The sequence below is a fragment of the Dermacentor albipictus genome, chromosome 5 (assembly GCF_038994185.2).
Source record: "Dermacentor albipictus isolate Rhodes 1998 colony chromosome 5, USDA_Dalb.pri_finalv2, whole genome shotgun sequence".
Taxonomy (NCBI): Eukaryota; Metazoa; Arthropoda; class Arachnida; order Ixodida; family Ixodidae; genus Dermacentor; species Dermacentor albipictus.
In genome coordinates this window covers 39,490,799-39,515,790 of record NC_091825.1, presented here as the reverse complement: position 1 = coordinate 39,515,790, position 24,992 = coordinate 39,490,799, and the positions used below count along the sequence as shown (strand labels likewise).

The following is a 24,992-nucleotide window of genomic DNA, read 5'->3' as shown; positions in this document are numbered from 1 at the left end:
TTGCGTTTGCTCCTCTGTGACGTCATAGCATCCCCCGGAGCCCAGAAACCGAAACCAAAATCGCTCGGTATAATAATGCGATTATTAAATTATTTATCGGATATATATGAATCCCGCTGTGTGTATCGTGCTCCCTGAAGCAAGACGCAACGTTTGAATTACCAACGCATGAACGAAAATTTTGATGTCTCCACCCCTTTAAATGAATTCTTGCTTCTGTATATAGTCTCAATGGGTATAGACCACAATGACAAGCTTTTCGCACAAAACACTGGCATCAGACTTCACCTTCCTTCAGCTTTGAGTAATCCAGTAATCTGCTAGCGCAGTCCAACAGAGCCGTTCAAGACAGTAGGCAGCCCCACGTCAGCAACAGTTTACGCTTTGTCGATTATTTTCTTATTCTTTTCCATGTGACGACCAAAGATTCCACGCACAAAATATAAGAATGAGCTTCAAAATTTCACATGCTTGTAAGATTCTCACCAACGTAATTCCTGTGGGTAGCCACATACCCTTCTTTAATCTCGACCTGTACTGCACCCCGAAGCACGCCTGCTCATTGTGTGTCGCTCGGTTTAAAAACTCCTACATCTGTTAACATCTAACATCGAGTGGGCACGGGATAGCGGCAACCATGCAGTCGCCGCTAAACCCTTTTTGCTTCTTCATGCAGTTCATCGTGCTCCTTGGAGTATGGCTGTATCCCTCGACCTGCGCATGTGCGGTTTCACCAGTGCTCATCTATAATGACTCACCGACACCATTGCCAGTCCTGCTATCTGACGCAAGTCAAGATCTTTGGTGCCAGCAAGTAATCCAGGGCGCCATCTTCATACCTTTGCACACGGATTCACAGCCGCCAGGAGCGACATCTCCCTTCTGGCTCTACTTAAGCAGCTGCCTTCGTCCGGCCACTTTCAGTGGGCACGGGATAGCGGCAACCATGCAGTCGCCGCTAAACCCTTTTTGCTTCTTCATGCAGTTCATCGTGCTCCTTGGAGTATGGCTGTATCCCTCGACCTGCGCATGTGCGGTTTCACCAGTGCTCATCTATAATGACTCACCGACACCATTGCCAGTCCTGCTATCTGACGCAAGTCAAGATCTTTGGTGCCAGCAAGTAATCCAGGGCGCCATCTTCATACCTTTGCACACGGATTCACAGCCGCCAGGAGCGACATCTCCCTTCTGGCTCTACTTAAGCAGCTGCCTTCGTCCGGCCACTTTCAGTGGGCACGGGATAGCGGCAACCATGCAGTCGCCGCTAAACCCTTTTTGCTTCTTCATGCAGGTCTGTGAAGCTCCGTCTCTTTACTCTAAACGTACAAGTAACGTCTGTCTGCTGCTTTTCCCGTGCCCAAGTGTATTTTTTGCCTCACTGTGTGAATGTGCGTTTGTTGCAAGGCTACTCATCCTATCTGGCGACGTTGAACTTAATCCGGGACCCGCAACGGACGCGCAGTACAAAGAACTTCTTGCAGCCATTTCTGCCCTTTCAGCAAAAATAGATTCACGACACACAGAGGTAATGAGTGGTCTCGCCGAATTAAAGGAAAAGCAAGCTCAATTAACTAATCAAGTTTCCGATTTAACCACTAGATTAACGACAGTTGAATCGCTTGTTGAATCACTTGAGCTTAACCCGTCGTCAGCTGACATACCTGCAGTTGTAGCTCACGCCGTTAAAACTGAAAATGCCTCCCTCCTGACACGTCTCGATGATCTGGAAGATCGCTCCCGCCGGGATAACTTAATATTTTATGGTATTTCTGACTCTCCCTCAGAAACATGGGCACAGTCTGAAAAATCGGTGTGTGAATTTTTGTCTCATCATCTTAAGTTTGAGGTCCCCGAGAATATGGTTTGTAGAGCCCACCGACTTGGCTCGTATACTGCTAATAAGACTCGCCCGATTATAATGAAATTTTCTTGCTCAAAACTAAAGGATAAAATTCTGGCACGAAAATCTAATTTCAAATCCACCGGGGTATCTGTGGGCGAAGATTTCTGCCGAGCAACGCGCCAGTCTAGGAAAAAGCTGCTTGATTTTGCTAAGGCTTCAGGACAGACATACTCAATACGGCTAAATAAGTTATTTTTGAACAAGAAGTGCTACGTTTACTGTTCTACCACTGACAATGTATGCGAAGTCAGCATGCCACGTGCAGCACGCTCTTCTGATCGGTCGCGTCAAGCTATCGAAGGAAATGGTTCGACATAGCTAGCACATGCGCAATCTAATAACACCATATCTGTTTTTGTCACTAACGTGCGAAGTCTACTAAATAAACGTGCTGCGGTGTCCTCGCTGATTGATTCATGCGCTGCTGACATAGTATGTCTCACTGAAACATGGCTCTCGGCTCGGATAAAAAATAGCGAAATTTTTGATTGTGAAAAACTGTATTCATGTTATCGCTGCGATCGTGGTGTGCGATCAGGTGGAGGTGTCTTGATTGCGGTTACTGAAACGCTCACATCGAGCTCAGTTTCCATAGAAACGCCACTTGAACTTGTTTGCGTGCGCGTTGTACTCGACAACAGAGATGTTATTTTTTGCACATGCTATCGCCCTCCTACTGCTTCGACGTCATTTTGCGATGACCTTCACGACGCATTGAACAAATTAATTGTCAGATACCCTAACGCTCCCCTTTTTCTTCTTGGTGACTTCAACTTTCCCGATATCATTTGGCGTAACGACACGGCAACGTCCCAGTCTTCTCAGAGTACCCAGTTTATAAACACTTGTTTGGATTTCCACTTCACCCAGCTTGTACTGAAACCAACGCGCGTGTCTGCCTCCTCATCTAACATACTAGATCTGATTCTCACTACGAACCCTGACACAGTTTCCCCAATTCTTTACATAAAAGGCGTAAGTGATCACCTTGCACTCACTTTTCATATCAATACACGGGCTCCTGTAAAGAAAACTACGAAGGTGATCCGCGATTACAGCAAAGCCGACTTGGCTTCCATTACCACTGAAATGGAACATTTCGCAGCTTCTTACATCGCTAATTGCGATCAGCGCTGTGTTCAAGAAAACTGGTGCATTTTCAAAAATAAATTGTTGTCATTAATCGAACGTTTCGTACCGCAAAGAACAGTCTCTTGCAAGCCATGGTCCCCTTGGTTCAACCCCTTTCTGAAGCGACTACGTAACAAAAAAAAGCGGTTGTTTCGTCGCGCAAAAGCTTCATGCAGTGACGTTGCTTGGTCCGCTTACTACCTCACTGAAAGTGACTACAACACAGCCGCCGCTAGTGCGAAACAGCATTTTTATTCTGTTACCCTTCCGTCCATCTTGCAAACTAATCCTCGTAAATTCTGGACCATAGTTAACGGTACTCCAAGCAAAATAATCCAATTAACATACCCAAACGATCAACCTGTTGCTCCTGAAAAATGCTGTAATGTATTTAATGATGTGTTCTCTTCACATGTTACCACAATGCCTAGTGGATTACCGGTTTTATCCAATTCTGGTTTTTCGCCCATGGATCCAATCTCTATTGACTGGGTTGGTGTTAGCTGCCTAATAAACAATCAAAAAACGTCCTCCTCTGCCGGCCCAGACTGCCTGAACTCAAAAATTTTGAAGTGTACTGATGTATTTTCTGCTGTTATCTTGTCACACATTTTCACTCAGTCATTACAGCAGTCTGTTCTTCCAAACGACTGGTGCGTGGGAAAGGTGATTCCAGTTCATAAATCAGGTAACACACACTTACCCAGCAATTACAGGCCTATCTCACTAACTAGCATTTCATGTAAAATTCTTGAGCATATAATATATTCACATTTGGCTGAGTTTTTAGAATCAAACTCCTTTTTCAACCCCTGTCAACATGGTTTCCGTAAGTTCTTTTCCTGTGAAACACAGCTCTTAACATTTACTAATGATCTCTTTGCAATTTCTGATCTAGGTACCGACATTGACTGCGTATTTCTTGATTTTGCGAAGGCCTTTGACTCTGTGACCCATGATTTACTTCTGCTTAAGCTGTCTCAACTTAACTTGGACGCAAATGTACTCGAGTGGATAAAAAACTTTCTTTCTAACAGGACGCAGTTTGTAAACGCTAATAACTGTAATTCTCGGTTTTCTAACGTACCAGCAGGTGTTCCTCAAGGGTCAGTCCTGGGTCCACTTCTCTTTCTAATCTATATTAACGATCTTCCGAACTGCGTTCTTTCCTCTTCCATAAAGCTTTTCGCGGATGACTGTGTTCTCTACCGTAAAATTACTAATCCTTCAGATTCCCAAGAGCTGCAGGACGACCTTAACCGCGTAATTGAGTGGTGTTCTAATTGGTGCATGCAACTAAATTCAAATAAATGCAAGGCCATGCGTATATCTCGTAACACTGCCACGCACACCTACTTTATTAATGGTGCACCTGTGACGTCAGTTAGCTCTTACAAGTATCTCGGCCTTCACATATCAAATAACCTTTCTTGGCACTCGCATATTGACTATGTTACTAAAAATGCTAATAGCATGCTTGGTTACTTACGCCGTAATTTTAGCTCTGCCCCTTCTTCCCTGAAGATAACCCTTTATAAAACTTTAGTTCGCTCCAAATTGGAATATGCTTCAGCCATTTGGGATCCGACTCAGTCGTCATTAGTTTCTTCTCTTGAAAGTATTCAAAACCGCAGTGCACGCTTTATATTATCTAATTATTCTCGCTATGCAAGTATTTCTTCAATGAAACGAACTCTTAACTTACCTGATCTTTCGTCACGCCGCAAATATTCCCGTCTCTCCCTTTTTCACAAAGTTTTTCACTTGAACCCCCTTTTAAAAGAGACCCTTCTTACCCCTCCGTCATATATTTCTGCCCGCACTGACCACAGCCTTAAAATCGGGGTGCCATTGTGCCGTACTAACCGGTACAGTGACTCATTTATCCCCAGGACTAGCACGGACTGGAATCGCCTTCCAGCCTCAATCGCACTCATCACCGACCCTACTAACTTCAAAACCGCCGTTCAGAATGCCTTTTGTTAATATCTTTTGTAAATTTTTTGTTAATACTTGTTTGTATTTTTTATTTTTTACTGCATTACTTCTTGTTTTGACTCCACTCCTTTCTGTAACGCCTTCGGGCCTTGAAAGTACGTGAAATAAATAAATAAATAAATAAACCACTCGAAGTTAGTGAAGAATGAACTAGTGTGGGCGGGCCCTCATCAAGTTGCCATGAGCCTTACCTGTCAAATGAAGTGATTGGGACTACCTAGTTTTCCGCATTTGCTTTTAGGCAACCGTGCTTCAACCGTAGTTCGTGAACTCCGAAGAAAAAGTGATCTGCCGTCAAGAAAACTGACAGGACAAAAATTGCAGCGATGACACGTGCGGGCAAAGTGTCACAAAGGATTAAGAAGACTGTGGGACATATGGTTGTTTGGGTTATGTTTTCGGCTCCCAACAAGTTCTGTGGTCTGTTAAAGATTGTGAAAGCAAGTGGCGAACGGCCTAATGCCGGCAGCAAGAGACACTTTCAGCATTTTGTGTCCTGCAAAGGCGGTGGCGTCTACAAAGTGCCACTTCCGTGTGGACGTGTTTGCACCGGTCAAACAGTTCTTGTATAAATGATCACCTGCGAGAACAAGCAAACAACTTGAAGGTATTGTCGGCCAGCAGTATAAATTTGCACTGTACTACGCGCGGGTGTTCCCCTTTTCTAGACCATACTTGTATTGCGAAGGTAAAGAGATAAAATGGCAGGAAAATTCTTGATGCGTCGTGCATTCAACTGCTTGTTAGAACTTGCGTCGGCGCCTCCGCTTTGTTGCTATCGAGGAAAGACCTTGTTTATTTACAACGCTAAGTGACGGAGTGTACCAGCGTCTCTCATGATTTTAATATTTGTTTAACGTGGCAGCCTTAGAGGGCACACGTGGGCTGTCTAAATGTCATTTTAGAAACTTCTCTAGGCTTGTTTCATGCTATGAGAATCTCGATCTGATGGGTCCGAATAGAGTTTTGAAGCGAAAGCTTTATTGGCCACGAACTTGCGATTTAGCCATGGTGGTGCTCCGAGGAGGCACATGACGTCACAACTCGCGCCTCGCCGCAGATATTTCTGTCTCGCTCTCTCTCTCTCGCTCCCTAGTCACTGTTGCGCATGTGCCACTAGTAGCACCGAGCCATAGCTGTTACGCCGCTGCGCAGCGCCGCGCCCATCCGCCGCCACCGTTCGGTATGGCGTCACTCCGTTTTCCTCGTCGTTGCGCTCACCTCCCCTCCCTTCACCAGCTGCGTCGCATACCTGATAACATGTCGGAGGATTGAAAAGGAGAGCTCGCCACATTTGAGGCGGAAGAATGGACGGCGACAATTCTGACAATTTAACTCAGGAGTGCTTTTGTCATGGGGCAAGTTTCTGAACGTCACGGGGACTTCCGTAATCACATCCTTCAGTTACCCCAATTTCTGGATTATTAAGGCTGTGTTCGCCATAATAATAACACCTTGGAGATTGTCGAGTACTAATCTATCGCTCTAGCGTGACTTAATATTTGCCTTTAGTGTCCTTTTAAGAGCCCCATGTCGAAGAAAATTGGGTGGTGGCGGCGGCGGCGTTTCCGGTCTACAAAGTCATATTGAACGACGCATCCAGATCCACGCAGGCCATCCCCGTTGTGCACAGACGCTGCAGAACTAAGTGGATTTACCAAAGTACAATGTGTCAGAAAAATTTGTAAAGTACAACTTACACCAACCTACATATGTACATGATAGCGCCGGATTGCAATTCGATTATACGAAATAATATATTTCTGTTCCTCGGTACCTAAAGCACGAACCCATTTTGCGTTTTCCAGCTAATAAGCGTGAGAAACAGTCGAGGTCTTTGTATGCTGTTGAGTTCCACTCTTAAAGGTGAAGCTTAAGCGTCCTCCAAATAGATTTCCCCGGCCTATTTCTTTCCTCTTTGAAAAGCTTTTACATATGCACCCAATTTTCGTTGACACGGTTTTTAAACCAGTTTTACCACCACTTTTAACTGTTTTAGTCATTGGGGAAGGGTGTTTAGCGTTCCATGGCGTTATTTTCTTTTTATTCGTTTTCTTGCAATCCTATTTAATTCTTTTGACGATCTCTTTTTTTAGCTAAAGCACTTCATTGTTCTTTTTTTCTCTGATATTGTTGCGATGGATTTGTTTTCTTTGTTGGAGTGTTTCATATGAGCTTGTCCGACTCAGCCGTTGAATCCATAGAGAATGGCGTTAGTCAGGCATCCATTTGTGGAATGTTTTCTTAGTCACGCGCTGAGAATATGACAGGTGAATATAATGCTTTGGTGCGGAACAAATTTAGCAGGAAGTAGTGCCCCTTTATGTCTGAATTCTTTATACTGCTCGTGTATGTTTTACGCTTTAACTGCCTTAAAAGTTCTCCTTAAGTTCGAGTTAGAATAATCGATTTGTTACAAGGGTATGTTTGAAACGCAGCTTTGTAACCAAGAAGAACAAAGAAATGGAGAAGGCAGGGATGGTAAGTCGGAAAGCCTCAGGCTAGCTACAAATTGCTAAATGCTTGTTTCTGTAATTTTATAGTAGGTTGTTTAAATAATTTAGTACATACTTATCTCGTATGCGCAATAAATTTTCAAGGCGCTGCTTTTTCGGCACTGCTGCATTTCTTCTTTCGAAAATCGTAACAGGTGAGTGGCTCTATTTTCCAGTTCGCCAGAAACAGTGAACGGTGTAGTCTTTTAAACAATATATTTCCGCGTGTTCATGACATAAACCAGGACTACAATGCAGCCCGCAAAGAAAATTTAGGCAACCAGTGACAGAATTTAGCAACTACGTGTTCCAACAATTGATCGGACGTTATGCAAACTAGAAGTGAAGCGTGCAGACAGGACACAAGAGTAGAGAAGTGGACAACACGAACGCCGACTATCAACTGAAGGGAGCACTGAGGTTTTCTGGAAACCAAAGTGACCAGCAGTCATGTCGTTATGAAATGCCTGCAGGACATGAGCCTGTAGAGAGCGTGGCAGGTCAGGAACCCAGCGTTGACCATCAGGGTGATAGACATGACGGTATAGGACATGGTTGTCAATCTTAAATATTAGAAAATATTAGAAAAATATTAGAAAGGAAACATACATAATGGAAGCTGGCAAATGCAGCTCCAGAACTAACCACAATTAATCTATCGAATCTTATACCGCTCACACTGATACGTTAAGGCACTCCTTCCCCACAGATTCATGTCCGTGCACAGAGTCCTGTCCAGCATTGGATAGCCACTGACGACTGATCACTTGGACGAGTGATATCGTGGCAGAGCTAGAATCACAGTCATGGGAGCATAAATAAGCAGGAGAGACATCACCTGAGGTTCCCACCGAATGATTTTCATGTCTTCGATGGTTAGTGGCAGCTGTGGCGCAGGTATGTCGATTTCGTGCATTTCCGGGCGTTTTTCGTGAACAAGGTCGCCTGCACCGTGACTGCCGACGAGGAAGCGGCAGGGCGTTTTTTATCTCCTCGGCAGCTCTCGGCCAGCAGCATGCGTTAGCGCCCTGGTCCGGCGAGAGCTGACCTTAGTCACCGAACGCGCGCTTGAGAGCCCACGATACCACTGCGCAACCGCTGCATCACGTGGCTTTTTTATACTTTGCGGGCTTCTTTTGCCACCCGAAAAAAAGGACTACGTGAGACGTATCTTACAGGAAACAACTCGATCGGTGGTTTCTGTAGGTGCTCTACGAATCTGCGTATGATACTTGAGGTCACGAGCCAATAATTCTAAAGTTAGCTAAATGACCTAATTAATTAGTGAGTTAAGGAGAAAACAAAAAAAATACCCGAGTTACTATACGCCAGTGCGAATAGTATGCGCTCGGTTCGATTCGCTTCCGAAGCACCTACTGGCGTGGATTGCCCGCCAGTGTAGCGAGGTATGTCGCTTCCTGTGCCCTATGCCAGCGTCGAAAGCTCCCTACATCAGCTCCAAGCGGACAACTGCAACCGGTTCCTTGTCCGCTGCAACCATTTGAGGTCGTTAGCATTGCCTTGTATGGTCCTCTTCCTGTGACTCTCACGGGTAAGCGATGGATTGTGACAGCCGTTGATCACATGACACGCTACGCCGAAAACACTTGTGTGAGTTCTGCCTCAGCCTGTGAAGTTGCTGCATTCATACTTGAGTCCTTATTACTGCGTCACGGTGCTCCTCGCGTCCTCCTGAGCGACCGTGGAAAAGCATTCCTCTCGCAACTACTAGACGAAGTACTCAGAGCCTCCGGAACCACCCACAAGACTACCTCCAGTTACCATCCGGAAACCAACGGCCTCACAGAGCGATTTCATCGCACGCTCTCAGACATGCTAGCCATGTACATCGACCCGGATCACAGAAACTGGGACGCAATTTCGCCATTCGTGACTTTTGCATATAATACCGCCGTTCAACGCAGGACCGGTTACTCGCCATTCTACCTTGTCTATGGCCGTTCGCCCTCTTCCTGTCTTGACGTCTCTTTCTTCGCGCCAACAGTCCATCAATGTCCATTCTCCTGTGAATAATACGTGTCCCGCATTCTGCGTTGTCTCCAGCTCGCCCGCATCAACACCGAAGCACGGCAACAGGACCGCAAGCAGCATTACGATGCCTCTCATCGCGTCGTGTGCTTCCGCCCTGGCGAGGAAGTGTTACCCCGGACACCAGTTCGTACTCCTGGCTTGGGTGTTAAGTTTCAGCTTCGGTTCATCGGTCCCTACAAAGTCTGGGAGCCGACTTCTCCGGTTAACTATCGCGTGGATCCAGTTATTGTTCCAAATGACCGCCGCTGCCGCACCACTGAGATTGTCCACGTTTCCCGTATGAAGCCTTTCACGAGACGTTCACCGCCCCTTTGAATTGCGGCCAGGATGGCCGCGCTCGCGCGAGGGGACATTAGTGTGGGAATTTGTGAGCTATTCTTTGTCATCTGTACATGACCATCATCATGTTGGGTTCATATGGGGTTCTTCATCATCGCTTGTGGGGCTGGCTCTTGAGTGTGATCCGTGCTGTGAGCTTGGCCGGTCGCCCATTCTTTGACGCGGAATAAACATCGTGAGAACTGCTGCGTCACAATATATATATATATATATATATATATATATATATATATATATATATATATATATATATATATATATATATATATATATATATATATATATACGGCGAGGCGACCAGCGTGCTCGGCGGGCGTCGAACAGAATGCCCGCCGCTGTCGTCTGCGCTCAATTTAAAGCGCGTCGTGCGTCGCATGGCGGCAGCGCGTCTTGCGTTGCGTCGCGTGGCGGCAGACACTTGAAGAGTGAGCAAGGACTGCATAGATTCGCGGAAATATCTCTCTCTCTCTCTATATATATATATATATATATACTGTATATATATACAGTACTCACCTACGGGGCAGAAACCTGGAGGCTTACGAAAAGGGTTCTACTCAAATTGAGGACGACGCAACGAGCTATGGAAAGAAGAATGATAGGTGTAACGTTAAGAGATAAGAAAAGAGCACATTGGGTGAGGGAACAAACGCGAGTTAATGACATCTTAGTTGAAATCAAGAAAAAGAAATGGGCATGGGCAGGACATGTAATGAGGAAGGAAGATAACCGATGGTCATTAAGGGTTACGGACTGGATTCCAAGGGAAGGGAAGCGTAGCAGGGGACGGCAGAAAGTTAGGTGGGCGGATGAGATTAAGAAGTATGCAGGGACGGCATGGCCACAATTAGTAAATGACCGGGGTTTTGGAGAAATATGGGAGAGGCCTTTGCCCTGCAGTGGGCGTAACCAGGCTGATGATGATGATATATATATATATATATATATATATATATATATATATATATATATCATCATCAAAAGAGCACATTGGGTGAGGGAACAAACGCGAGTTAATGACATCTTAGTTGAAATCAAGAAAAAGAAATGGGCATGGGCAGGACATGTAATGAGGAAGGAAGATAACCGATGGTCATTAAGGGTTACGGACTGGATTCCAAGGGAAGGGAAGCGTAGCAGGGGACGGCAGAAAGTTAGGTGGGCGGATGAGATTAAGAAGTATGCAGGGACGGCATGGCCACAATTAGTAAATGACCGGGGTTTTGGAGAAATATGGGTGAGGCCTTTGCCCTGCAGTGGGCGTAACCAGGCTGATGATGATATATATATATATATATATATATATATATATATATATAGAGAGAGAGAGAGAGAGAGAGAGAGATATTTCCGCGAATCTATGCAGTCCTTGCTCACTCTTCAAGTGTCTGCCGCCATGCGACGCACGACGCGCTTTAAATTGAGCGCAGACGACAGCGGCGGGCATTCTGTTCGACGCCCGCCGAGCACGCTGGTCGCCTCGCCGTCGCCGGGTAATTCAGGGCATTGTGGGCGCAAGTCATCCCAATTAACAGTCTTCTTTCGACAAACCTTTCTCCGTCCTCATCGTCCTTGCAACTGCCGTCACCACTACGTGACATGTGGTGGAGGTGCGGGGTAGCCTTCCATGTACCGGACGCGTCCTTCAAGTCGTGAAGCCGGCCCTCAGCGCTTCGCAACCGAGGACAAGCCAGCACTTCAGCGAGCCAGCTGACGTCTCCATGGAGAGGATCCTGAATTCGGGACTTTGCCGGACCGCACCCGAAACCGAAAAGACGCCGCTACGAGTACCGCAACCTCGCCGAAGATGTCGACACCGATCATACTGCAGCAGCCGCGGTGGCCGCCAACCTTCAATGGATCCCTAGGCGAAGACCCCGAGAATGGTTGGACCAATTTGAGCGCGTGGCATCGTCCAACAAGTGGGATGATGCGGCAAAGATTGGATAGGTATTTTTCTCATTGGAGGGCTTCGCATGCACGTGATACGAAAACCACGAGTCGTCCCTAACGACATGGGAGCTATTCAAAAGGGAGCTATTGAAGGTATTCGGCAGTGTCATGAGGAAAGGAAGAGCCAAACGACTCCTCGAGTCCAGGATCCAGCTGCCAAATGAGCCCGTCCGTGGTTTCGTCGAAGAAATGAAGCGCCTATTTCGCCGTGCCGACCCCGAGATGACCGAGGAAAAGAAAGTTCAGTTTTTAATGCGCGGCGTCAAAGAACAACTCTTTGGCAGCCTCGTCCGCCAGCCACCAAAAACAGTCGAGGAATTCATGCAAGAAGCCAGCACGATTGAGAAGACCCTCGACGTCCGGACTCGGCAGTACAACCGCCCTTCCTCTGTTTGTGCAATCCGTCCGGACACGATGACCACCACCAGCGACAACTTGCGGGAAGTGATCCGCGAAATTCTTCGCGAGGAGTGACAGCCGCAAGCAGCAACTCTCATGGATGTGGTACGGGAAGAAGTGCAACAGGCACTTGGCACCCCGATGGCCAGAGAACCCCAGGCCATGACGTACGCCGCTGTAGTACGCACTCCTCAGCCCCAACGACAACCACTACATCTTGTCTGACATGAACAACTTGTTCCCGGACACCACCTCCCTGCCCCAGCCCGCCCAGCCTACGAGCAACGCTCAAGCCCCAGGAAATGCGACGCCTGGAGGACTTCCGAAAAGCGGTCGTTGTGCTTCCATTGCGGTGAAGCCGGCCATATTCTTCGTCACTGCACGTACCGACATATCGGTCTTCGAGGATTTGCCGTTGACGACCCACGACCAGGCTTCGGCCAACGTCCGCAGGAAATCGACGAGTACCTGCGTCGAGAAGAGTACACGCCGAACCGCCTTTCACGCTCACCATCACCGTCAACGTCGCGCTTTGCGTCGCCACGCCGCAGGTTGCCGTATTTAGTTTCCCCCTACGGGGAAACTAAATACGGCAACCTCTGGAGGTGAGGTTTCTCACGAACGAAACGCCGAAGATCCTCCACCGACAACACTCCATGAAGACGCTACACCCGCTACGCAGCATGAAGAAGCCCCACTGGCTGCACCGACGCCGCAGAAAATGACAACCCCGACCACAACGCGAACTGCCTTCGAAACGACGCCTCCACCCAGAAACGCTTCGACGATACGCCCTACCCGCGACTCGAATGCGCGACGAAGCCGCAACCCGATGCCGATGGCGACGTGCAATGCAAGAGCCAAGACATCCGACTTAGAAGTGGCTATCGACGGTAGGAAAGTCACTGCTCTAGTTGACACAGGAGCCGATTACTCAGTGATGAATGGAACATTCGTTGCGCAGCTGAGGAAAGTCACGACCGCTTGGGATGGCCCACAAATTCGCACCGCAGGTGGCCACCTCATTACGCCATCCGGACGATGCAGAGCGCGAGTGACTGTCAAAGGACACACCTATCCTGCAACCTTTGTTGTGCGACCGCAATGCTCCCGCGAAGTGATCTTGGGCTTGGATTTCCTTAGTGAGCATCAGACGATCATCGACCTGCAATCTAAGCTGATTACGCTTTCGACGAACAAGGCCATCCCTTCGATGAGAACTCTGGGAAATCACTGTGCCCTGAGCATCCTGAAAGAAGAAGTGAGCGTCCCACCCCGTTCAAGCGTTATCGTGACCGTAAGTGCCATGAAAGCCATTAACTCTGAAGGCATCATCGAGGGGAACAGGCAGTTCCTTCTCGACCGAGGAATTGGTATCGCAAGAGGCATCGCACATTTCCGCAACGGCCAGACCGAAGTATTGCTGACTAACTTCAGCAAAGAATACCGGCACTATAACAAAGGAACGACGATTGCTTTCTGCGACGAAATATCCGATGTACGGGATTCCTTCGCCCTCTCCGACCCATCCGCAGAAGATTTGTCTGACCATGAGAATTCACCCACATTCGATATCAACCCAGCCCTGCCCCGGAACAGACAAGACCAGATACGCAATCTGCTTCAAAGTTACAGCCAGTGTTTTTCGTCATCGCCAAAGGTCCAACAAACGCCAATTGCCAAGCATCGCATTATAACCAACCAGCACGCCCGACCTCTCCATCAAAGCGCCTACCGTGTGTCGCCGCGAGAACGACAAGCCATCCGGAACCAAGTGGAAGAAATGCTTCGCGACGACGTCATCCAGCCATCAAACAGCCCATGGGCTGCACCGGTTGTTCTAGTGAGAAATAAAGACGCCGCACTTCGATTGTGCGTTGATTACCACCTCCTAAACAACATAACAAAGAAGGACGTCTATCCCCTCCCCCACATCGACGACACACTGGACCGGCTTTGCAACGCCAAGTATTTCTCATCGATGGACCTGAAGGCCACCTACTGGCAGATTGAGGTCGACGAAAGAGATCGCGAGAAGACAGCACTCATCACTCCTGATGGGCTCTTTGAGTTCAAGGTGATGCCATTTGGTCTCTGTTCCGCGCCAGTGACGTTTCAGCGGGTGATGGATACAGTGCTTGCAGGCCTAAAGTGGCAAATTTGTCTGGTATATTTAGATGATGTCGTTGTCTTCGCCTGGAACTTTCAAGAACACCTCAAAAGACTTCAGACAGTGCTCGATGCCATCAAGTCGTCTGGCCTAACCTTGAAAGCCGAGAAATGCCACTTTGCCTATGCAGAGCTGCTGTTTCTAGGCCACATCGTTAGCAGGGAGGGAGTACGCCCAGACCCGCAGAAAACAGCCGCTATTGAACAGTTCCCACCGCCGGCCGATAAGAAAGCTGTGCGCAGATTCCTCGGACTTTGAGCATATTACCGACGATTTGTGAAACATTTTTCGCGCATCGCCGAGCCCCTGACCCAACTAACGAAGGCAAACGTGCCATTTAAATGGGAAGCGTCGCAAGCAGAAGCCTTCAAATACCTCGAGCGCCGTTTACAGTCGTCACCGATCCTCGCGCATTTTAATGAAAACGCTGATACTGTGCTGCATACCGACGCAAGCAGTGTGGGCATAGGCGCCGTCCTCGTTCAAAAAACCGATGGGCTGCAGAACGTCATCGCATACGCTAGCCGCTCCCTTTCCAAGGCCGAGGCTAACTATTCCACGACTGAGAGGGAGTGCCTTGCCATCATCTGGGCTATGTCGAAATTCCGCCCCTACCTGTACGGACGAACGTTCAAGGTGGTCAGCGATCACCACGCGCTGTGCTGGCTTGCCAATTTGAAGTACCCCTCTGGCCGCCTCGCTCGATGGAGTCTTCGCCTCCAGAGGTTTGACATCACCGCGGTTTACAAGTCCGGACTGTTACGTTTCGCCTATGACGCGCGGTGTAGCCGGCGCGGATTCAACGGACGCCGGGGCTTCGTTCAAAGCGGCGGACATATTGGCCCGTTCGGAGCGGCCGCGACGCATCCCTGCCGAGCGCGTCCCGGCATGTTTCAGTGCCACTTGTCTTCGTGTGTGCGTGTGCGTGTGTGTGTGTGTGCCCACGCTTGTCAAAGCGCGGCACAGCCGGGGAGAGGAGCTCCCCCAGTGTGAAGCGAGGAGGTCTGACCGGCGCCGGCCCGGCTGATGCGTCACCTCCTTGTCTCTACATGTCTCTCAGTCCGTCCGTGCCTCGCTGTCACGTGGTGTCATCCCGCGACCTTCCTTCTTGCCCGCGACGCCAAGAGTATAAAAGCAGCTGCTCCCGGACGCCAAGAGAGAGGCTCCGAATTCTTCAGTCGAGAAGCGTGCTCTCGCGTCTCTCCATTTCGGTCGACCTGACCGGCCGCTCTTTTGCGATGCTAGAATAAGCAAGTTGTTCTGTTAGCAGTCGACTCATGCTTTGCCGGGACCTTCGGATGCTTCCAGTGTGCCCCAGGCCGCCAGGCCAACGCTACCCTTGGGGCTTGCGACCCATTTGCCACAACGGGCGCCAGCGGTCCGATTGCAATAACGGGTGTCAGCACTGAGGTTGCAACAGCTGGTGGCAGCGCTGAGATTCCAACAGCCGGTGCCATCGGTGGGATTCCAACAGGACTCAAACACTCTGACGCCGATTGCCTCTCACGAGTCCCTGTAGATGCGCCGCCACCGGACGACGATGAGGACGCCTTCCTGGGACCCATCAGCTCCACCTCTTTTGCCCAGCAGCAACGCTCGGACCCTGACTTAAAATGCCTCATAGAGTACTTGGAAGGCAACGTTTCTTCGCCCCCTGCCTCATTCAAGCGAGGACGTTCGTCCTTCTGTGTAGAGAATGATGTCCTCATGAAGAACTTCACAGCGAACAAAACAGCCTACCTCCTTGTTGTTCCTGCTTGTCTCCGCGAAGAAGTTCTACAGGCTTCCCACGATGAGCCGACAGCTGGACATCTCGGGTTTACTCGCACTCTCCGCCGCATTAAAGAAAAGTATTACTAGCCCCGCCTTTCTGCCGGTGCCGCATGTTATGTGAAAACCTGCCGAGATTGTCAGCGACGAAAGACACCTCCCAACCGACCAGCAGGATTCCTGAACCCCATTGAACCCCCCGCAAGACCCATTCAGCAGATCGGCATGGACTTGCTTGGCCCTATTCCAAAGCGAACGTCTGGCAATAAGTGGATCATCGTAGCCACAGACGACCTGACTCGCTACGCCGAGGCAAAAGCCCTACCGAACGGAACAGCAGCAGAAGTCGCCAAATGTTTCGTGGAATGCATTCTTCTGCGACATGGCGCCCCTGATCTACTCATCACGGACAGAGGAACAGCATTCACGGCGGAACTAACGCAAGCCATCCTGCGTTGCAGCCAAACCACCCACCGGAGGACAACTGCATACCATCCGTAGACCAACGGACTGACCGAGCACCTGAACAAAACCATCGCCGATATGCTCGCCATGTATGCCGATGCCAAACACAAGACCTGGGACGTCATCCTGCCATTCGTCGTCTTCGTCTACAACACCGCAGTGTAGGAGACCACCCAGATGACGCCTTTGAGGCTCGTCCACGGAAGGGAGGCTACGACCACGCTAGACGCTATGCTGCCCAATGTTACAGAAGAGAACGTCGACGTCACCGCCTACCTTCAACGCACAGAAGCTCGAAGGCTCGCCCGATTACGAATCAAAGACCAGCAACGAACCGACACCAGACGCAACAACCTACGAATACGCAACGCGGAATACAAGCCAGGAGACCAAGTCTCGGTTGGGACGCCCATTCGGCACCGTGGATTGAGTGAAAAGCTTTTGAACCGCTATTTCGGCCCATACAGGGTTGTTCTTCGGCCAGGTGAACTGGATTATAAAGTCATCCCTGACACCATGACTGCATCCCAGCGATGCCGCGTACGACCAGAAGTTGTTCATGTCGTCCGCCTGAAGCCCTATTATAGCGCTAAAGGTCGCTGCATTTTTACACTCTGTGTTTATTTTCGCACGGTTCGTTTTATTTGTTGCTAGTGGCATCATTTCTATTTATGCATTGTGTCGATTCCTCTTTCAGGGGGGAGTAATGCCGCGAATCTATGCAGTGCTTGCTCACTCTTCAAGTCTGCCGCCATGCGACGCAACGCAAGACGCGCTGCCGCCATGCGACTGAAGGCGCGCCCAGTTGAGACGTGCCAAGACGCGCTTTAAATTGAGCGCAGACGACAGCGGCGGGCATTCTGTTCGCCTCACCGTCGTCGGGTAATGGACCTTTTAACGCGATAGCGTTAAGGAGCTCGTGTCGCAGAAAAGCCGGTGTCGTCGGCGTCGGTGTCGGCGTCGGCGTTTGCGGCGTTTGCCGCGTTGACCGTGAGCGATAAATCACGGCAGGCGCTTCATAAATAAAAAGCAACTTCCAAGATTGGCCCGGTGGGAATCGAACCAGGGTCTCCGGAGTGTGAGACGGAGACGCTACCACTCAGCCACGAGTTCGATGCTTCCAAGCGGTGCAAACGCGCCTCTAGTGAATGCGGTGTTGCCTTCGAAACGAGCCGTGGAAAGTTATACTGCGGTGTATATCGGTAATTATGAACATGTAACGTACAGAAGTCACAATTACACGAGCTGCGAAGTGCGTTTCCGCTGCATTTCTTCTGCGCTTTCCGCACACGCAGAGCCATCTTGCGGCAAACACAGAAGACCCCCTCCTCTCAATGTACGGCGCTGCCCCGACAGGAGGCGCGCCGCGCGCGCATTGGGACCGCTGCCAGGCGCGTCGCGGGACTCCCTCTCCCCTGACGACGCTTCGCCGTGCTCCCGGTTTAGATTACTATCTATCTCTCTGCCCGTGCCGATCACGACGTTTGGCTGGCGTAGATCGTTTCCCCTCCGAGACACCGAGTTCTTTGGTTCGTTCCGTTCGCTCAGGCGCATGTTTCGTTGCCGCGCCGAACGCTGCGTTGCTCGACGCTCACCGCGTGATAGGTGGGCGCTAAGTCCGATGCGGGGCGCATCGTAAGTGATCGCTGTGCCGTAGCGCATTGTCTTATACCCCTTGGCGGGTCGACGGGAACGCTATCGCGTCCCACTCTTGAAGGCGAAGCTTAAGCGTCCTCCAATTTTTCACAAATTCCGCCGCGCCACCAAGCGGCCGCGCAAAGCACTCTGGGAAAACGGAGCGCCGCCGCGCCGCGCTCGCGCCTTTCCGTCCGCCTCTACGACTACGCCCGGCTACCGAAAAGACTTTCTCAGCCATGTCGTCGTCATCGCTGTTTCTTGGTCTTCCTGTTGTGTCTGCTGTTCCTTTGCATGGCATGACACAGTTGGATGTTGCGTTCTGCCGCCATGGATCACCAGCCGAACACGGTAAGTAGACGCAAAGACCGGCGTTTGCCCACTGCATGTTACATCGAGCCCTCGCCGCACATTGTCGCATTGCTCCGCTGCTGTACACGGGACATAAATGCATACTTCGAAATGATTATGCCCAGCTTGTAGGTCTGTGTTTCGTTGCTGCTGCTGTGCAAGTCATCAGACAGCTTGGTCTGGTACTGATCGTTCGCGGTCGTGTTGTTTCCACTTCAGCAGCAACTGAATGAGCGTGCAACGTTGCTGCCATAAATTCGGAATGCTATAACTACCTTTTCCGACGCGAATAACTGTCCGTGCAAGAGGAGGGCGAAGGTTTCGCCGCTAGCGCTTCAGCCACCACTTGGGCGTGTGATGTGATGTCGCATAAGATCGCGCTCATATGCATGTTGCGTGCGATGAAAGTAGGTTAGGCAGGTTGGCTGGATATTTTCGGAACATGGAAAAACTCTGTACGGTTCTGTCCATGTTCGCTACACCACGCTGCGATTATACAAGTACGATGCTTGCATCAAAAGTGTCACTGTCGAGACAGTGGCTCTTGAAATGCTATCGTGAGCCAAGTACGATGTGAACTTTCAAACCTAGAGCGAGCGCAGAAATTAATTTTCAGTGAAAATATTCAGACGCCAGTTCTGCAATAGCTAATAAAAGTTAGTTCCCATTACCAAGAACAATAATAGATTGTTAAAATTTTCGTTCTATAAATGTACAGGTAGTTTTCTTTGCTCTTGATGTCTGCAGAGTAGTGAAGTAAAATGTTTCTATACAAGTGCTGAAGCATTGAAAGAAAGTAAACTACTCATGAAGTTTTGTGTTAACCTCGCAGGTTTTCAATGGCATGCAGAATTTCTTCACTTCACTGATTGCCTAGAGTATACATATTACTGCCTCCCATCGTAGAGCTTTGAAAGAAATTTTCGTTGCTTATCAGTGACTTATTTTAGTTGCAAAAAAACCTTCATATCTACGTTTACATAAGTAATCAAATGGTTACTCCTAGAAGATGTCATTGATTTGTCTATCTTCCAGGCACCACTGCAAGCCGTGGAAAATGTTCAGCCACTATCACTGAGTCTGCCGAAAGGACCGTGGACTAAACAGCTGAAAGGCCTGTGCAGAAGTTTTGCGGAGAACTCCATTAAATGGAATTATATGTTTTTGTCCTTTCTTGTGTTGTTGCTACAGCCGGGCACACAACATGTTTGACCGCCACCGCGATTCTCCTTTGCGGACCTGTCGAACGTCTAAAAAGCACCACAAAACTACAGAAAGATTAACCGATAACCACCACTACAGCCCACTGCTAGATATTACTAAGAAACACCAGCAACACGCACGAGAAGAGGCACAAGGCCAGAAAACTGCGGCAGAACAACGCAACATCTGACAGCAGCCGGCAGGCGAGCATGGAAAAAGGCGGAGACGACCGCTCCGTTCTCCCATCATGCTTTGCGCGGATCCGCTAGGGGATGGCGCGGCGCTGCAATTTGTGGACAGGTCTATTCAGGGCATTGTGGGTGCAAGTCAGCCCAATACACAGTCTTCTTTCGACAAACCTTTGTCCGTCCTCATCGTCCCTGCGAATGCTGTCACCACTACGTGACAATATATATATATCTATATATATATATATATACATATATATATATATATATATATATATATATATATATATATATATATATATATATATATTGTAGGCAATGTTAGCCTAATTCATTGAATACTCTGAATGATTCGGATGGTCCATAATTTACTTGATGGACTGATTAAATATAATGAGGTTCACGTTTAGTGAATAAATATTGACCATTATCAGTTTCATTTACCTTAGTTTCCTAAAAGCTGGATAATTAAAACTAATTGAATACTTTGCATTGCGTTGAAATTTTTATATTGCCGCGACAACCGCTGTGTATAATTCTAACTTGAACACCTCCGGAAAAAGGAAGCCTTTATTAACGCGATAGCGTTAAGGAGCTCGTGTCGCAAAAAAGCAGGTGTCGTCGGTGTCAGTGGCGTTGGTCGTGAGCGTAAGATCCCGGAAGTCAATTCATAAATAAAGCCAACTTGCAAGATGGACTGGGTGGGAATCGAACCAGGGTCTCCGGAGTGTGAGATGGAGACGCTAGCACTCAGTTTTTTTTTCTTTCTGCGACTTCGTTTTATTTCTTTTTTTTACATAGCAGGTACCATGCACGGAAGCGTTCTTTCTTTACAGCTTTTCTAGCACACACACACACATATACATAGAGAATCGCACATCTATATTAGTATTCATCTTTGCTGCAGGCGCTTCTGCCACACCTGCCATCGCTTGCTAAACTCATCGTCCCGGCCCAGCAGCGAACTCGTATACGCAAAAGCATCACAAAAGTGCGTCCATGCAGGTTTCGCGTTTTCTAGAGCTAGGACGTAATCAGGTCGATATCTCCAAATTGCATACAAACCTAGCAATAACAGGGTTTCAACACTGTTGTTATTTTTGTCATCTCCCTGTGTCAGATATTTTACGTTATCCCAATTTGAGTATATCTGCACGGCAAACACAATTCGTATGTTGTGCCAAAATAGTACTGCATTTGTTTAAAACAAAAATATGTGCTGAAATGATTCTGGATAGAAACAGAGAGAGAAGTCCGTTGACCACGGCACGAAGAAACCCTTGTTACGTAGCCATGTTTTTACAGGTACAACTTCGACATGTAACCTAACAAATAAATCCTTAATCGCTATTTTTACAGGATATTTTGGTAGACGCTTGAAAACGTCAGTCTCCAGCTGGCTTCCAGCCTGAGACCGATATAGGGGTGGTGGGAATAGCATATCTATAGTGTTCCAGTACAGACTCTTCCGTTTCACATTTTTTAGGTACTCTTGAGAAAAACGCTGCTCGAAGAAGCGAGCTGCCTGCTCGACCTCCCTGTAGAATTTTAGGGTGCGGGCTCGTGGGACTGCTTGAACACCTTCGATCCACTCGCCTAAGTAGCCCCCTCCTAATTCTTTGAAAGAATGACGTATAATATGATGGGTCTGGTTTTTGAAAAAAAAGTACCTGTGAACTTTGAGTTTTACCTCTACGTTTACCAGCCCTAGGCCTCCTTTTGCTTTACTTAAAAATAAATTACTACGCCTCATACGCTCCAACCTTGACTCCCAAATATATGTTGCGCGAAATCTATGCACTCCATTCACTTGAGCCCGCAAATAGGGCATCACCTGCGCTGAGTACCATATAGCTGGAAAGAACACAGTGTTACACACGAAGGCTCTGTTCAGAAGCGGGACCGTTGTCCCGTGCCACTGTTGCACTTTTGCCGTGAGGGTAACACATCGAAATGTATTTTGTCCGTATTCTGGAGGTTGGCATAATCAAAAGACACACCGAGGTAACTGATGACTTCAGACGTCCACTTAACCTCTAGGAAGGTGGTTGGTTTTAAGTCCCAGGCACCTAGGCATGCATCCGCGCACTTTTTTCAATTCACTTTAGCACCAGAAACTTTACAAATGTCCATGACATGCGGCACTCCTTGACGGATTTCATCTCTGCAGGCACCCACAAGCGTAAGGAGCGCTAGCGTAAGGGTAGCACTCAGCCATGAGTTCGATGGGTCAAAGCGGGACTAAAGCGCCTCTAGTTAATGCAGTGTTGCCTTAGAAATGAGCCGTATTATCTTATACTGCGGTGTATATCGGTAATTATGCGCATGTAAATTACAGAAGTCGCAGTTAAACGAGTAGCGAAGTACGTTTCCGCTACATTTCTTCTGCACTTGGCGCACACGCAGAACCATCATGCGGCAAACACAGAAGACCGCCTCCCCGTGATGTAGGGCGCTGCCACAAGTGGCGCGCAAATCGCCCACTTCTCCCCTTCATCTCGTTTGAGCGCATTGGGGCAGTGCGGAGACCGGTGCGAGGATACCTCAATATCCTTGCATTTAATAAGCTTTCTCAAGCTCTCCCCTTCCAACATCTAGCGTGCGTCACTCGAACGCCCGTGTTTAGGCGACGCGGCTCCTCTTTCCGCTCACAGCGCCATTCCTAGGAGCAGCGTCCGATGCGGGACGCCTCTGACGTGGCTCTGCGCCGTAGCGCGTCTGGTGGGAAAGCTTCCCCTGCTATGTGTACCGTGCTGCTGGCGAGGAGTCATGCGTCTGCGTGGTGCTCGCAAGCGAGATAGAGGACAATCCCATCGTGGCATCCGCCCCAGGATGCGCCCGCCTTCATGGCGCGTTGCAGCCCGGCTGTCCGGGCCGATCACGACGTTTGGCTCACGCAGATTGTTTCTGCCTCCGAGTCACCAAGTTCTTTGGTTGGTTCCGCTTGCTCAGGCGCACGATTCGTCTTCGTGTGACGAATCGAAGTGGGTGACGAAGTGGGTGGTGCGAACGGGGTGCGATAACGCTATCGCGTTCCACTACTGTAGGCAAAGCTTAAGCGTCCTACAATGTTTCTTAAACGAATGTGCCATTTAAACTACATAAACTACAAAAGAATCCCTGACAACACAAAATTGGACGCACATGCTAGCGTTGCACAACAAGTACAACTAACAACAGGATTGGGCGACGGGGAAACCCTGTGCGACAGCATGGGCTGGCCTCCAAGTGCCGGACTTTTCGACACTTTTGGCTTCACGGCAATACATGGCGCGTGCCGCACCTGAACACAGCATCACCTTCTAGTGCACTATAACGAAGCTGCCAAGGGCTTTTTATTCCAAGAGGAAACGCCCCAACTCAAGCACGAAGAAACAGACGATCCGTAATGATGGCGGCTGTCTACATATGAAAACGATGAAGTACATTAACAGTGCTTACAAAATACTGCCAGGGCAAACTCTTTGGCAATACAATGTTCGTAGGTGCCTAAAACAACAATGGCAAGATCACTCATTCCTTCCCTTGTTATCAATGTTACCCACGACGGCAAGCCTACGCTTGCCGTCGTGGGTAAACGCACAACTATCTGCACTTTTAGCGCTTGCTTCATTCGCAGTTTCAATTGGAGATTGCCGCCTCTAAGCTCATCCCATCGACTGCTACTTTACTTTGGCATGCTTTTAGTCAGAGGAACCGAGGACCACCACTGTATCATCTTCTGGGAGCTACTCTGAACCCATGTTCTCACTACGGCGAGAGGGTGTGTGCCTTCCGCTCTGGACGTAGCACAACAGCCAATGTGGCCGATATCTTCCGGAGGAAGCAAGCAACGGCTCCCGTATTTTATCAACAGCGCATTGTGGCCGCGATTGTTTCGATATTTAGATAAAAGCAATCACATGACGTCGATGCGCACATGCAAAAATTAAGTCAAACACGCGATGGTGTACCGTATGTGGTACGGGGACGTGTTTCATGCTCTTTCAGTGTCTTCTGATGTTTGAGAATTCCTTTCATTATTACGAGGGAGCCGTTCTTGCGCCTTCGATCTGGACACTACTTGTTACCGTTGCTAGTCTGCTCTATGCTTTAGTTGCGACGAAAAAAAAAGTGAGACACAGATTGTGTTCTATACAAAATGCGTTCCATTAATGCTAGCTAGCTGTGGTGCACTTACCTTTTAACATGCAATGCATATTTGAGGCTTGAAAACTTGGTCTGATGGCGACTTTAAATATTAAATGAACTGAAGTGAACAGCTAAACACAGGTGAAGAACAGAGTAGCAAATATATGAATGAGGAAACAAAGTTTTTTGGGGGTCAACGTGTGTCCACAAAACCGGGCTACTCTCAAGCACAACGATAGCAGCGAACACTATCGGTGATCGTCGAAATCTTATGAGCGGGAAAGACGCATCGGCTCTTATACAAGAGTCGTCGAAGGTTCCAGCGTAATCAGTTTTGCCCGCATATATTCATGAAAGGACTGCATAGTGGGTGTCGCGCATGCAGTATGATTATAAATGATTCCGCGAAAACAAACACAACAGATGGAATCAATGATAACATTCGAGTAAGAAATAAATCATGCCGCCACGTCTTGAGCGATAACTTGAAATTGCTAGCGTGTTGAATGCAGTCCCCCCAAAAATGGATAAATAAGTCCAGGTGTAAATATATGCGGGCTTATGACGCAAGGGTCAACGATGGGAAGTAAGCGTCAAATAAGTAGAACTTGTTGCTGGGCGAGTTGGTTGGGATCTAAAGAATACATTGTTGCGCCAAAGAAGGAAAATAAAGACTTGGGAAGGAAGAGTACGAAACGGCAGATTCAGCGCTGAATCTGTCGTTTCGTACTCTTCCTTCCCAAGTCTTTATTTTCCTTTTTTGGCGCAACAATGTATTCTTTAAGCGTCAATTGGACGACATAAAG

The 24,992-nt window shown here is 48.5% G+C and overlaps 1 protein-coding gene and 1 long non-coding RNA gene across 2 annotated transcripts; both read left to right on the top strand.

Annotated features, from left to right (window-relative positions):
* The first annotated feature begins 627 nt into the window (after positions 1-627).
* Positions 628-2,982, top strand: LOC139060423 (uncharacterized). The gene has a single exon (XM_070539555.1). It carries the CDS (start codon positions 638-640, stop codon positions 2,222-2,224), a length of 1,587 nt encoding a protein of 528 aa, XP_070395656.1. The 5' UTR covers positions 628-637; the 3' UTR covers positions 2,225-2,982.
* A 15,501-nt stretch (positions 2,983-18,483) lies between these two features.
* On the top strand, positions 18,484-19,833 carry LOC135896854 (uncharacterized). Its single transcript, XR_010562832.1, has 2 exons — positions 18,484-18,664; positions 19,700-19,833. It is a non-coding gene; the product is annotated as an uncharacterized lncRNA (long non-coding RNA).
* Positions 19,834-24,992: the final 5,159 nt, after the last annotated feature.